Source organism: Zophobas morio, unplaced genomic scaffold, assembly GCF_036711695.1.
Source record: "Zophobas morio isolate AGI-343-1 ecotype UQ-CSIRO unplaced genomic scaffold, CSIRO_AGI_Zmor_V1 ptg000030l, whole genome shotgun sequence".
NCBI classification, from domain to species: Eukaryota; Metazoa; Arthropoda; class Insecta; order Coleoptera; family Tenebrionidae; genus Zophobas; species Zophobas morio.
In genome coordinates, this window is record NW_026972135.1 from 1,798,168 (window position 1) to 1,811,400 (window position 13,233).

Here is a 13,233-nt window from a genome sequence, read left to right on the forward strand (position 1 = left end):
TATCAATTTTTCGTTTCTAAATTTTTCGAAGTTTTGTATTTCTGTACTTATTGAGATTTCGATCTTTCGATTATTCGATCGTTCAATTTCTCGATTTCTCGATTTATTTAATTTTACAAATTTTAGTTTTGTATATATTTTAAAATTTTTTTAATTTTTAAATTTTCGATCTTTTAAATTGCAAATATTTTGGTCTTAAGTTTTTCAATCTGTCGACGTGTCTATTTCTCGATTTTTCGATTTTTGTAATTTTAAATTTTAGCTATTTGGATTTCCAGTTTTGTCAAATTTGCGTTCTCGCGTTTTTTTATTTCTCTTTATTCCGATATTTTATTTTTACAACTTTTCAATTCGATTCGATTCTTAAATTTTTCAATTTTTTAATTTTTAGTGTCTCTAAATTTTCGACTTTTCAATTTCTGGTGTAATGGATTTTTCGATTTTTCGATCTCTTGACTTTCCAATGTTTTAATTTTTCGACCATCATCCTATTTAAGAATGTTCCACTTTTCGATGTTTCGATTTCTCATTTTTCGAATTCTAAATTTTGATTTCTCGATTTCAGGTTTTTCAATTTGTCGATTTTTGATGTTTCGATTTCTCGATCTCTCGATGAAACTTCTGGGTGTTTGATTTTTCGGTTTTTCAATTTTTCAATAATTTAATTTTTCGGTTTCTGAAGTTTTCGAATTTACAGTTCCTCTAATTTTCTATTTTTCAACTTTTCGAAGTATTAAATTTTAGGTTTTTCAAAATTTTGATGTTTTCAGTATTTTAATGATGTCTTGATCGTTCGAGTTTTCGACTTCTCGGTTTTAGATTATTCGGTTTTCTCAATTTATAATGTTTGATTTTTCGATTATCAATTTTTCGTTTCTAAATTTTTCGAATTTTCAAGTTTTGTATTTCTGGATTTATCGAGATTTCGATGTTTTGATTATTCGATTGTTCAATTGCCCGATTTTTCAATTTCTCGATTTGTCGATTTATCTAATGTTATAAATTTTATTTTTGTACTTCAAATTTTTTTGGCTTTTTAAATTTTCGATTTATTAAGTTCCAAATACTTTGATCCTAAGTTTTTCAATCTTTCGATTTTTTGACTTGTCCATTTCTCGATTTTTCGATTTTTGTAATTTATAATTTTAGATTTTTCGATTTCCAGTTTCGTCAAATTTGCGTTCTCTTTTTTTTTTATTTGTCTTTTTTCCGATATTTTATTTTTATGATTTTTCAATTCGATCCGATTCTTAAATTTTTTAATTTTTTAATTTTTGGTGTCTCTAAATTTTCGTTTTCAATTTCTCGTGTAATGGATTTTTCGACTTTTCAATCTCTTGATTTTAAAATGTTTTGATTTTTCGACTATCATTCTATTTAAGAATGTTTCACTTTTCGATGTTTCGATTTCTCATTTTTCGAATTTTAAATTTTGATTTCTCCAATTCAGGTTGTTTAGTTTGTCGATTTTTGATGTTTCGATTTCTCGATCTTTCGATTCAACTTCTCGATATTTGATTTTTCGGTCTTTCAATTTTTCAATAATTTAATTTTTCGATTTCTGAAGTTTTTGAATTTACAGTTCTTGTAATTTTCTTTTTTCAATTTTTCGAAGTTTTAAATTTTAGGTTTTTCAATATTTTGATGTTTACAGTATTTTAATGATTTCTTGATCTTTCGAGTTTTCGACTTCTCGGTTTTAGATTATTCGGATTTCCCAATTTACAATGTTTTATTTTTCGATTATCAATTTTTCGTTTCTAAATTTTTCGAAGTTTTGTATTTCTGTACTTATTGAGATTTCGATCTTTCGATTATTCGATCGTTCAATTTCTCGATTTCTCGATTTATTTAATTTTATAAATTTTAGTTTTGTGTATATTTTAAAATTTTTTTAATTTTTAAATTTTCGATCTTTTAAATTGCAAATATTTTGGTCTTAAGTTTTTCAATCTGTCGATGTGTCGATTTCTCGATTTTTCGATTTTTGTAATTTTAAATTTTAGCTTTTTGGATTTCCAGTTTTTTTAAATTTGCGTTCTCTCGTTTTTTTGTTATTTCTCTTTATTCCGATATTTTATTTTTACAACTTTTCAATTCGATTCGTTTCTTAAATTTTTCAATTTTTTAATTTTTGGTGTCTGTAAATTTTCGACTTTTCAATTTCTCGTGTAATGGATTTTTCGACTTTTCGATCTCTTGACTTTCCAATGTTTTAATTTTTCGACCATCATCCTATTTAAGAATGTTCCACTTTTCGATGTTTCGATTTCTCATTTTTTCAATTTTAAATTTTGATTTCTCGATTTCAGGTTTTTCAATTTGTCGATTTTTGATGTTTTGATTTCTCGATCTCTCGATTCAACTTCTGGATGTTTGATTTTTCGGTTTTTCAATTTTTCAAAAATTTAATGTTTCGATTTCTGAAGTTTTCGAATTTACAGTTCCTCTAATTTTTTCAAATTTTCGAAGTTTTAAATTTTAGGTTTTTCAATATTTGGATGTTTTCAGTATTTTAATGATTTCGTGATCGTTCGAGTTTTCGACTTCTCGATTTTAGATTATTCGGTTTTCTCAATTTATAATGTTTGATTTTTCGATTATCAATTTTTCGTTTCTAAATTTTTCGAATTTTCAAGTTTTGTATTTCTGGATTTATCGAGATTTCGATGTTTTGATTATTCAATTGTTCAATTTCCCGATTTTTCAATTTCTCGATTTGTCGATTTATCTATTGTTAAATTTTTTGGGCTTTTTAAATTTTCGATTTTTTAAGTTCCAAATCCTTTGATCGTTCTCTTTTTTTTTATTTGTCTTTTTTCCGATATTTTATTTTTATAATTTTTCAATTCGATCGGATTCTTAAATTTTTAATTTTTTTAAATTTTGGTGTCTAAGTTTTCGACTTCTCGATTTCTCGATTAATGGATTTTTCGACGTTTCGATTTCTTGTCTTTCCAATGTTTTGATTTTTCGACTATCATTCTATTTAAGAATGTTTCACTTTTCGATGTTTAGATTTCTCATTTTTCGAATTTTAAATTTTGGGTTTCTCGATTTCAGGTTTTTCAATTTCTCGATTTTTGATGTTACGATTTCTCGATCTTCCGATCCAACTTCTCGATATTTGATTTTTCGGTTTTTCAATTTTTCAATAATTTAATTTTTCGATTTCCGAAGTTTTCAAATTTACAGTTCTTCTAATTTTCTAGTTTTAGATTTTAGGTTTTTCAATATTTTGATGTTTTCAGTATTTTAATGATTTTTTGATCTTTAAAGTTTTCGACTTCCCAGTTTTAGATTTCTCAGTTTACAATGTTTGATTTTTCGATTATCAATTTTTCGATTCTAAATTTTTTGAATTTTCAAGTTATGTACATATTTCTGGATTTATCGAGATTTCGGTGTTCCCATTATTCGGTAATTGAATTTTCCGATTTTTAAAATTTCGATTTTTTAAATTGCAAATATTCTGATCTTAAGTTTTTCAATCTTTCTCGATTTTTCGATTTTTGTAATTTTAAATTTTAGATTATTTTCGATTTCCAGTTTTGTCAAGTTTGCGTTCTCTCAATTTTTTCTTATTTCTTTTTTCCGATATTTTTCAATTTTTAGAACTTTTCAATTCGATTCTATTCTTAAAATTTTCAATTTTTTAATTTTTAGTGCCTCTAAATTTTCGATTTTTCGATTAATGGATTTTTCAACTTTTCGATTTCTTGACTTTCGATTCTACAAGTTCTTGATTGATTTTTCGGTTTTTCAATTTTTTAATAATTTACTTTTTCGATTTCTGAAGTTTTCGAATTTACAGTTCTTCTGTTTTTCTATTTTTCGAAGTTTTAAATTTTTGGTTTTTCGATATTTTGATGTCTTCAATATTTTGATGATTTCTTGATCTTTCGAGTTTTCGACTTCTTGCTTTTAGATTATTCGGTTTTTTCAATTTTTGGTCACGTCAGTTTTGAAATTTTTCAATTTCTCTATTTTTCAATTTTTCAATTTTTTAAATTTTACATTTATCGATTTTTTAATTTTTCGATCTTACGTTTTTTTGGATGTTTCAATTCCCATATTTTTCACAATTTTTATGAAGGCAATTTTTCATTTCGGTATTTTGATGTTATTTAGTTGTTCGATTTTTTGGTTTATCAACTTTTCGGCTTTTGAATTTATCGATTTTTAAATTTTTGACATTTCAATTTACCAGTTTTTCGATTTTTCAACTTTTCGGTTTTTTCATTTTTATATTTTGTTCATTTCTGGATTTTTAGATTTATGGACATTCCGATGTTCTAATTTTTGATTAAAATTTTCGCCAGAAGTTTTCGATTTTTTGATTTTTGATGTTCGATTTTTAAATTTTTCGAACATTTAAATCTTAGGTTTTTCAATATTTTGATGTTTTCATTATTTTGATGATTTTTTGATCCTTCGAGTTTTCGACTTCTTGGTTTTAAATTATTCGGTTTTCCCAATTTTTCGATTTTTTAGAATGTTTGACTTTTTGATATCAATTTTTCGTTTCTAAATTTTTCGAATTTTCAAATTTCGTATTTCTAATTTTTCGAGATTTCGGTGTCTCGATTATTCGATTGTTCAATTTCCCAATTTTTAAATTTTTCGATTTTTCGATTTTACAATTTTTAGTACATCAATTTCTCATTCCTCAACATCTCTGTTTTTCAGTTTTTAAAATTTTTCGACACTTAGATTTTTCGATTTATCGGTTTTACAAGTTTTCAAGTGGTTCATTTTTTAACATTTCAATTTTGGAAATGTTTCAATTTTTCGTTATTTTGATGTTAGTTCCTCGATCTTTCGGTTTATCAACTTTTTGGCTTTTGAATTTATCGATTTTTAACACTTTTGACATTTCAATTTTTCAGCTTTCGATTTTTTTACTTTTCGATTGTTTATTTGTCGAGTTTTCGAATTTTTCATTTTTCGATTTTTCAGTTCTTTGATTTTTCGATTTTCGAATTTTCGGCTTTTCGATATTAGAATTTTCAATCTGTTTACCTTCTCGTTTTTCGATTTCTCGTGTGCTGTGTATACTACTAAACAAAAGTAAACTTAAAAAAAATGACACAAGAAATAAACACATTGTTTCAAGGTCTCAAAAGTGAAACTAGAACCACTTATTTACCCAATGACGCAGATGATTTTTTACGGTCGTCTCTTAAACTACAAATCTTGTGATTAAAATCTGCAAGAATCATTTGGAGTGTTTATATACATTAGCATAGCGGTTATTGCAGTGTAAAAACAAAAACTTGTTTAGTTAATGCGAAAAATTATTTTTTTCGTTTTTATCAACAATAAAAATTCAACCTAGATGAGGAATTTTTTGTGAATTCAGTGTTCATTATTTTAAAGACATTGATCGTCAAAATATGCGAAATACGCAATACTAATTTTATGTGAATCAATTAAAAAAGGATGACGAAATTATTTTTCTGAATTTTTTGATGAGGAGGCCTAACCTCCCAGCGAGCCACCACTCTTTTACACCTGAACCATAATAAACATAATATGTTAAACCCAGATATAATTATTCCAGTAACACTGATTATATCAGAGGTTAGACATCTTAAAAATATTATACAAGTAAAATGGTTTCGACAAAATTTATAATAATAAAATGTGTATTGTTAAACATTATTTCTTTGTCAACAACAACTACAGGTGAATATTATAGCCACCTTTTCGTACCTTTGCTCTAAAAAGTGATACTTGTTATTTTTGTTATATAGAAGAAGAATACAAACTGTTACCAGATCTGTTTAAGTTTGACGACTATGACAAGTGTTTTTATTATAGTACTGCTTCTGAACCAACTTACTGTACAATTACAGTTGAATTGCTACCGAAACAATTTCCACATTCAAACCATTTATGGGATATTATAGAGGTAAGCTGAATAATTTATTTTATCTTTACTTTCTGAGCTTAAGCGGAAGAAGTTTTGTAATCGAGTCCGTCGGCTGACTCTCTACTTTTACATTTTCTCGACCTTTCATGACCCTTACAGTACGAAGAAATACCTTAGGTCTCCCGTTTCCGCTTGTCTGTCTGTCTGTCTCTCGGGATAATCTTCGAAAGTACTGGGCCGATTGTCATTTTTAGATTTTTTCTATTTTTCAATTTTTCGGAAATAAATTTTTAGTTTTTCGATCTTTTAATTTTTCAATTTTTGACTTGACCGTCTTCTTTCGATTTTCGCCTTTTCGTTTTTATATTTTTTCGGAATTAATTTTTTAGTTTTTTGATGTTTCGATTTTTCACTTTCAAGGTTTATCGGTTTTTTTAAGTCAAAATTTTTCAATTTTCAATTGTCTCATTTTTCGATTTTTAGTTAATTAAATTTTTCAATTTTTCGATTTTTCGACTTCTCGATTTTTTTATTTTTCGATTTCGCGATTTATCTATTTTTCGGTTTCGATTTCTCGATTTCTCAGTTTTTCGATAAATAATAATTTATCTTTCCGATTTTTCAATTTTTCAGTTTTTCAACGTTTCTGTTTTGGGATTTAACTGTATTTAAATATTTCGATTTTTCAATTTTTCAATTCTTGGAGTTTCTAAATATTTGGATTTTTCCATTTCTTTTCTCCATTAATGGATTTTTTAATTTTTCGAATTTTCGATTTTTCGTCTTTCCTAGTTCTCGATGTCTCAATTTCTCGATTTCTCAAATATTCAATGCATATGTTTTGGGATTCGTCAGTATGTATTTCGATTTTTAAATTTTTCGATTTTTCGATTTTTCAATTCTTGGAGTTTCTAAATTTTTGGATTTTTCCATTTCTTTTCTCCATTAATGGATTTTTTAATTTTTCGAATTTTCGATTTTTCGTCTTTCCTAGTTCTCGATGTCTCAATTTCTCGATTTCTCAAATATTCAATGCATATGTTTTGGGATTCGTCAGTATGTATTTCGATTTTTAAATTTTTCGATTTTTCGATTTTTTTTTTTTTGATTTTTTACTTATTCCATTTATCAAAATTTTGCAAATTTTAAAACCTTACATTTTTCGATTGTTCAGTTTTTTGATTTTTCGATTCGCTGATGTTTTGATTTCCCGATTTTGTAAATTTTCAGTTTTTCGAATTTTTATATTTTTCATTTTTGTTGTTCCGATTTCTCAGTCTTTCGATTTTTTGCTTTTCCATTTTTAGATTTTTCGATTTTTCAAATTTTCGGAATTAATTTTTGAATTTTTCGATATTTCGATTTTTCAATTTTTTGATTTATCTGGTTTTCTATGTTTCAATTTTTCAATTTTGAATTTCCCCATTTTTCGATATATACCTATCTCGATTTTTTAACTTCTCGACTTACTGATTTTTGGATGTTTCGATTTCGCGTTATGTCAATTTCTTGTTAGATATTTTGGTTTTTCGATTATTCGTCGTTTCGATTATATGAATTTCCAATTTTTCGGCGTTTCAATTTTGGAGTTTATTAATTTTTCGATTTCGGCCAAATTTTGACATTTTCGAAACTTAAATAAACACATTTTCTTGTTGATTTCGAGCTCTAGAACTCAGTTCCGGCCTCGTTTCTTTGATAATTGCAGCGGTTTTTACGGAATCGACCGTTGAAATATCGAAAATTTTAGAAATTCTCAAAAATCAGCATTTCGTAGCGATTCTTTCGAAAATGTTGCTCCGGGGCCATCAGCACCCTATATTTTTGGAATCAGCACGTCGAGATCTACGTCCCTGAATTTTTTCAGAACTTTTAGACAAGTTTTTTAAAATTGAAGTTTTTCCAATTGTCCCCCCTTCTTCACAATTCGGCCAAATTTTGACATTTTCGAAACTCAACTAAATACATTTTCTTCTAGATTTCGAGCTCTAGAACTCAGGTCCGGCCTCGTTTCTTTGATAATTGCAACCTTTTTTCAGGAATCGACCATTGAAATATCGAGATTTTTAGAAATTCTCAAAAATTCGCATTTCGTTGTGATTCTTTCGAAAATGATGCTCCAGGGTCATCAACGTCCTACATTTTTGGAATCAGTATGTCGAGATCTAAGTTCCTGAATTGTTTCATAATTTTTAGACGACTTTTTTAAAAGTGAAATTTTTGCCATGGTTCCCCCTTCTTCACAATTCGGCCAAATTTTGTCATTTTCGAAACTCAACTAAACACATTTTCTTGTAGATCTCGAGGTCTAGAACTCAGTTCCGGCCTCGTTTCTTTGATAACTGCAACCGTTTTCCTGGAATCGACCATTGAAATATCGAGATTTTTAGAAATTCTCAAAAATCAGCATTTCGTAGCGATTCTTTCGAAAATGTTATTCCGGGGCCATCAACACCCTATATTTTTGGAATCAGCATGTCGAGATCTACGTCTCTGAATTTTTTCAGAATTTTTAGACAACTTTTTTAAAATTGAAATGTTTGCAATGGTCCCCCCTTCTTCAAATTTCTGACAATTTTTGACATTTTCGAAATTTGACTACATACATTTTTTGTAGATTTCGAGCTCTAAAACACACTTCTGGCCTCGTTCCATTGATAACTGTAACTGTTCTTCCAAAATCAACCGCTGAAATATCGAAATTTTTGGAAATTTTCAAAAATTGGCATTTCGTACCGATTCTTTCGAAAATGTTGCTCCGTGACCATCAACACGCTACATTTTTGGAATCAACATGTCGATATCCAAGTACCTGAATTTTTTCAGAATTTTTAGACAACTTTTTTAAAAGTAAAATTTTTCCAATGGTCCCCCTTCTTCACATTTCGGCCCAATTTTGACATTTTCGAAACTCAACTAAACACATTTTCTCGTAGATTTCGAGCTCTAGAACTCAGTTCCGGCCTGGATTCTTTGATAACTGCAACCGTTTTTCCGGAATCGACCGTTGAAATATCGAGATTTTTAGAAATTCTCAGAATTTAAAAATCGTAATATACACTGAAAAATCTCAAAATTGAAAACTCCCAAAACATAAACATTGAAAATTTGAGAAATCGAAAAACTGAGAAATCGAGAAATCGGAAAGAGGAAAAATCGAAAAGTCGTAATTTTAAAGAATCCATTAATCGGGAAATTGAGAAATCGAAAAATTTAGAAAGGCCAAAAATTGGAAAATTGAAAGTCTAAATGCATAAATCCCAAAACTGAAACGTTGAAAAATTTGAAAATCGAAAAATCGAAAAGATAAATTATTTATCGAAGAACTGAAAAATCCAGAAATCGAAATCGAAAAATTGAGAAATCTCGAAATCTAAAAATCAAACAATCGAGAAGTCGAAGAAACGAAAAATTTAAAAATGAAAGTAACTAAAAATCGAAAATTGAGACAATCCAAAATTAAAAAAAACAATAAACCGAAAAAGTGAAAAATCGAAACATCGAAAAACTGAAAAATTAGTTCCGAAAAATTGAACAATCGAAAAAAATCTATAAACGACATTGCAAAAAATCGAAAAATTGAGAAATCTGGAAAATCTAAAATTTAAAAATCACCATATTTTGAACAATCGAATATGTAAGAAACCAAAACCACGAAAAGTAGAAAAATCGGAAAATTTAAGTCCCAAAATTGAAATAGATAGAAGATAAGTTTTCGAAATTTCATTGCGAGGTTTCGTTTTGTTTTATTTTCGAATCTAGCCTTGATAAATTAAATATTCATTTTTCTTAAAAAATAACGGTTACTTGTTTAAACTCCATTAATTCACTTTTATTTTAAGAAACGTACTTTTTGAGTTGAACATATTTTATTTTGTGATACTACAACACAGTTTCTACCCGAACAATTTCTGTAATCAAGCAAGGAAACTTTAGTCCTTGTCCAGTGTTTAGGGAATTATGGCAACACAGAAGGATAGAGGAGGCGGAGAAACGTAATACCCCTCGCTACTGGGTACCGACAATATTTTTTCGTGCGATAGTACTTCAAGAGCGAGGGAAGTTCTGTTGAAACAACTTTCGACCAGTTTTATTTTTAACTTTATTAAGTAACATCGTTTGCAGAGAGTGAGTTCGGACAGAAAAAACTATCGCCACGATTTACTAAGACACGGAATATGTGCCAGTAGGAAATGTGGAAAACACAATGAGACAATACCTGAGTGCTTAAGTCGCATATACAAACTAAAATATGGACGTTTAGGGCTTGATACTCAAATTAACCAGCTGCACTGCGAAACGAAGGAATCCGAATATGTTATAAGGACCAAAGATTTTGTTGTTTTGTATATAACTCCATCCATTTCAACACCTGAATTCATTTCGAAGTTTTAGGATCGTTTTGGGAACTTACGTGGGCTTTGTAGTACTCGCTTCAGTATGGTTGACGATTTATGGAAAGAAATCAGTGAAAAATGAGGACACAAAAATATCTTCGGGTGAGCTTTACATTATCGTGTCTTTAGGTATAATATATTAAATTTTGTTTCAGTGGAGGATTTTCTCTCTGCATTTTCACTTTCTGATAATATCCGTTCTATAATGCACAAAAACGTAGGAAAACAGGCCAATAATTATTTACCTACTATACAAGGTGTCCGATTTTTTGCTTCATTTTTTCTGATCGTGGTTCATACAACAGCTGCATTGTTACAAATTGCAGTTGCTAATCCCGAAAGTGTAGAAAAAGTAAAAAGTATAAAACGATAAGTGTACCATAATAAAACAAGTAATTTTATGTAGATGGGAAAGTCCTTTGTCAGTCTTGCTTTATACAGTCAAGCAACATTTGTTCAAGCTTTCTTCGTAATTTCCTCTTTCTTGATGACATTCAACTTTTACAGTCACATGACACGTGTAGGCAAGGTTACCCTAGGATACACTTTACGCGGAATCGTCAAAAGATATATAAGGTTATATACACAAACTGTGGTTAAAATTTATTTCAAATTTATAAACGAATTCCAGGTTTACCTCAGGACAAGCTATTCTTATCGCTTTTTGCAGTACATGGTTTGTACACTTATATCGTGGACCGTTTTGGGAACAAGTGTTAGGATCTGAATATAGACAGTGTAGTGAAAAATGGTGGACTAACTTACTTTACATCAGTAATTTTTTCTTTGACCTTGGATCGGTAAGATTTTAAAACGTTCCATCGACAGTTTAACATTCTTTTATTTAAGTGTTTACCCCACCTCTGGTACTTGTCTGTAGATTTTCAGCTGACTGTGATTGGTTTATTGATTTTGTGGTTGACGCAAAATAATTCGCGCCAACTATTTTTGGTTTCAGGAATGTTACTTTCATTACAAGTCATATGGACATTCATTTACCTAGGACGAAATAACTTCGAATTCAGTTTTATGTTTGCACCAGAGTAATCATAACCAAAGTTGTAATTAAGCCAACTCTAATTCCTATGTTTTTCGTTAATTTTAGGTTAGGGTATGACTTGAAATTTACGTTTGTCAAAGAGTGGCAGGCGACTTGGATAACTACAATCTCTAATTTGGCTGGACTTGCCTGGGGGTTCATTTTCGGTTACATGTATTCACACCGTCAGAATATCAATTTTTTTACGAAAAGAGTTAACTGTCACAAAATAGTATTTTCACTTTTAACAAAAAAATTTTAGAATAACCGCATTTGGTGGTCCGCGATTGTAACGGTTTGTACTCTGGGAACGATGTTATTTTCTGCATATTACAAGACTACTGATTACTATTCGAATAGTAGGTGGTTTGCTGCAACTTATGGTAGTATGGAGAAAGTGCTATGTGTTTTTGGAATGAGTCTGTTCATTTTTGGCACGTTGCGAGGTCTGGGTGGTATGTTTTTGCTATTTTTAAGTGTCCAAAATTATCACTGTGTTTTAGGGTTTGTTAGAAATGTTCTAGAATGGGCGCCAATGCATACTCTGGGAAAATTGTCGTTTGGTACATATTTAATTCATGTACTGTTTCTTTGGTGTGACAATGCCTTAAAACGAAATCCTACTCATTTCACATGGTATTTAGTGGTATGTATTTTAGTGTGTCGTTTTAATTTTTTTTTTTTTTTAATTACCCGTTTTAGACCACTGAGATGTGTAAAAACCTTAGTATTTCTTACTTAGGGTCAGTAATCTTGACTTCGTTCGTCTTGATGCCAACAGAAAACTTAGTGAGGAAGTTTTTGTAGAAAATAACGTTTCATTTGGATATCCTTTTTGTTACTCAACAAACGGTCAGAGAATGTAGATATTCAGTAGAAACACCGATAAAGCTGTTGAATTATGTGAAGTGCCCTCTGTAATTCTCCTTCTACATTTTAAGACTTTTTGACACCTAAAGGAAATCCATTCTCAGAAAAAAATTTCGAACGTTCAATAATACTTATTATTATTGTACATGTCGACCTTGATGTCCGGTGCTGTAGGTACGCCCAAGGACCACATTTTTAACCAAAATAATAAAATATTATTGTCTCTGACTTACGCTCGTTATTCTTGACTTCGTCTATTTTTATGTCGTGCAAAAAATTAGCAAACAAGTTTTTGTTAAAAATAACAATGACGTAAGAAATGTTTCTTACAGTAATAAACAAACTTATCAGATATTTAGTAATTATTACTTCCTAAACTACAAAGATACAGGTCTCCCGTTTCCGTCTGTCTGTCTGTCTGTCTGTCTGCCTGCCTGTCTGCCGTCTACCCGTTTTTTATTAGATAAATAATCTTCAAAACTGCTGCACTGATTATTGTCAAATTTTATATGTATACTAGCTGACCCGGTAAACGTTGTTTTGCCATATAAATTGTTTCCAGTGAATATTTTGGTAGTTAAATGAAAAATTAAATTATAATAAATAGATAAATTATAATTAAATTAAATTATTATAGTTTATCATAATTTAAAAGGTTTCGTTTCCCTCATCAGAGGAAAATCTCGATTGTTCAATTATTGTTAAGTATGTGCATGTCGACCTTGATGGGACCAACATTTTGACCGAAATATCAAAATATTATTGCATCTGACTTAAGTCGATTAATCCCGACCTTGTCTGCTTTTATGTTGAGCAAACGTTTACCAAACAAGTTTCTGTGAAAAATAACAATAACGCAGGGAGTTTTCCCTCCTTACGTATGATCGACAGTAATAACCAACATGTTAAACTGTCGCCAACTTATTAGATAATTTTTTTTTATTATTTAGAATAGTCATTTTATTATGTATTCAAGTTTAAAATTAAATATGCGAACTATTTTAGGACTTAAAGGAAGCAAAACAAAACCATAAAAGAAAAAAATCGGGATT

General features: G+C 29.2%; 1 protein-coding gene across 1 annotated transcript; it reads left to right on the top strand.

Annotated features, from left to right (window-relative positions):
- The first annotated feature begins 5,491 nt into the window (after window positions 1-5,491).
- LOC135138863 (nose resistant to fluoxetine protein 6-like) lies at window positions 5,492-12,535 on the top strand. The gene is made up of 12 exons (XM_064068889.1): window positions 5,492-5,688; window positions 5,757-5,914; window positions 10,001-10,221; window positions 10,271-10,374; window positions 10,428-10,624; window positions 10,679-10,848; window positions 10,904-11,072; window positions 11,122-11,315; window positions 11,378-11,525; window positions 11,574-11,766; window positions 11,815-11,957; window positions 12,014-12,535. Exons 1-12 carry the CDS (start codon window positions 5,616-5,618, stop codon window positions 12,116-12,118), a joined length of 1,875 nt encoding a protein of 624 aa, XP_063924959.1. The 5' UTR covers window positions 5,492-5,615; the 3' UTR covers window positions 12,119-12,535.
- Window positions 12,536-13,233: the final 698 nt, after the last annotated feature.